Source organism: Myotis davidii, unplaced genomic scaffold, assembly GCF_000327345.1.
Source record: "Myotis davidii unplaced genomic scaffold, ASM32734v1 scaffold217, whole genome shotgun sequence".
NCBI lineage: Eukaryota > Metazoa > Chordata > Mammalia > Chiroptera > Vespertilionidae > Myotis > Myotis davidii.
In genome coordinates this window covers 10,778,717-10,780,405 of record NW_006290034.1, presented here as the reverse complement: position 1 = coordinate 10,780,405, position 1,689 = coordinate 10,778,717, and the positions used below count along the sequence as shown (strand labels likewise).

The following is a 1,689-nucleotide window of genomic DNA, read 5'->3' as shown; positions in this document are numbered from 1 at the left end:
CTTGGCTTTGCCCACCCTGGGCCAGGCCCGAGCCAGGGGATCCCCCCTGGCTTGGGTGCCCAGGCCACAAGGCAGGGGGAGCTGGGCCACAATTCCTTCAATTACCCCTTTCTTCCACTTGCTGAGGCCAGCAAGGGAGCGAGTGCCAGAATGACAGGCAGGCCAGGGCGGCCGGGCCATGGCAGGTGTGGGGGGCACTGGATTTGGGCTGAGTTTTGGAGATGAGTTCTTTCGACTGGATGAGAGTGCCCTCGGGGTCCAGACCTGGACAGGGTTAGGCTGAGCCCTGGGCGGGGTGAGGCTGAGCCAGCCTCTGGGGCAGGTCTACTGACCCACCGTCTGTCGGCTCCCCGGGGGAAGCAGGACTGCCCAGGCAGGCTGGAATTGGGGTCCCCAGGGTGTGAGGAGCTGTGACCCAAAGTGGGTGCTGGGGTCTCCTGTCCCCCTGTCTCACCCCACAAACTGACCTGATGGTGGCTTCTTTTCGGTCCCCAGGCCTGTCCCTGAAGAATGCCGGGAACTGCCTGAGCCCCGCAGTCATCGTCGGCCTCCTCAGAGACGCTTCCAACCACGCGGACGTGAACTTGGTGAACGCCAAGCTGCTGGTGAAGGAGGCCGGCCTCAATGTGGGTGCCCACCCGCCCTCCCCTCCTCACCCCGTGGGCACAGCCCTTCTCCCCCTGCATGTTCGGAGCACGCCCCCAGCCCTGCTCAGTGAGTGGGAGCCCTGGGAGCGGTCCTGCCACGGACGGTCTGCCTGTGAGAGGTGGCGCAGGTGACGGCTGCATCTGCAAAGCGGGGCCTCCGAGCGCTGCTGTGCGGGAAAGGGCTGTGTGTGTGCACGTCGGTGCCAGCACCCCCATTTCACAGCCGGGAACACTGAGGAGCCGGTTTGCATCTGGCTGGGGGGCTGGGGGGCTGGGAGGCTGGGAAGCAGCCTCGTGTGCTCAGCCTCTGGCTCCATCCAGGGCTGCATTCACCATTGAGCCCGGTTCCTTGCTGAGCGTGCACACTCCTTGGGAGCTGGCAACACACCCTCTTCGCCTCTGCTGCCCTCGTGGCTTTTCTTTGGCGTCTTTCCCTCTGGTTCCCTTTGTAGATCAAAGCTTGTGTTTCTTAGCCAGTGGGAGCTGGCAGCACCCATGGGAAGCAGGGCTCCCACAGCCCCCCTCCTGCCCCCTCTCCACACCTACATCCCAGTGCGGCCCCTGGTTCTGTGCAGGAAGCAGTGAGCAGGAGGGGCCAGGCTGGGTCAGCCCGCAGGCAGATCTGCTCACCCAGGTCCTCACAGACCCGCCTCCCTTCCTCCCTCATTCCCACCCCCCTCCAAGCTGTTACCTGTACCAGGCAGATCTGTCCTTCCCTGTGGGGGCCACCGACCCCTCCCCCTGCTCTGAATGGCTGACCCAGTGGGCCAGGCTGAAGCCCTACCAATGGGCCATGGGGCTGAGGGAGAGGGTGAGCATGATGCCGCCAGGAGGCGTAACCGTGCCCCTGCCTTCTCTCTGCAGGTAACCTCCTCCCATAACCCCGCTGTGCCAGGAGAGCAAGGATGCGGGGAAGGCCTCCTGAGCGTGGCCCTGGCAGGTGCCCCCTACGAGGCTGTGGGCTTTGTCCAGGGCACCACACCTGTGCTGCAGGCACTCAACGGAGCTGCCTTCAGACCAGAAGTGCCTCTCCGCAGGGGTC

General features: G+C 64.8%; 1 protein-coding gene across 1 annotated transcript in view; it reads left to right on the top strand.

Annotated features, from left to right (window-relative positions):
• Positions 1–1,689, top strand: part of PHGDH (phosphoglycerate dehydrogenase) — a 29,868-nt gene that overhangs the window by 25,951 nt on the left and 2,228 nt on the right. Inside the window, exon 10 of the mRNA XM_006763081.2 lies at positions 496–626. Coding sequence (XP_006763144.1) covers positions 496–626 — 131 coding nt within the window. The remainder of the gene's footprint in view (positions 1–495; positions 627–1,689) is intronic.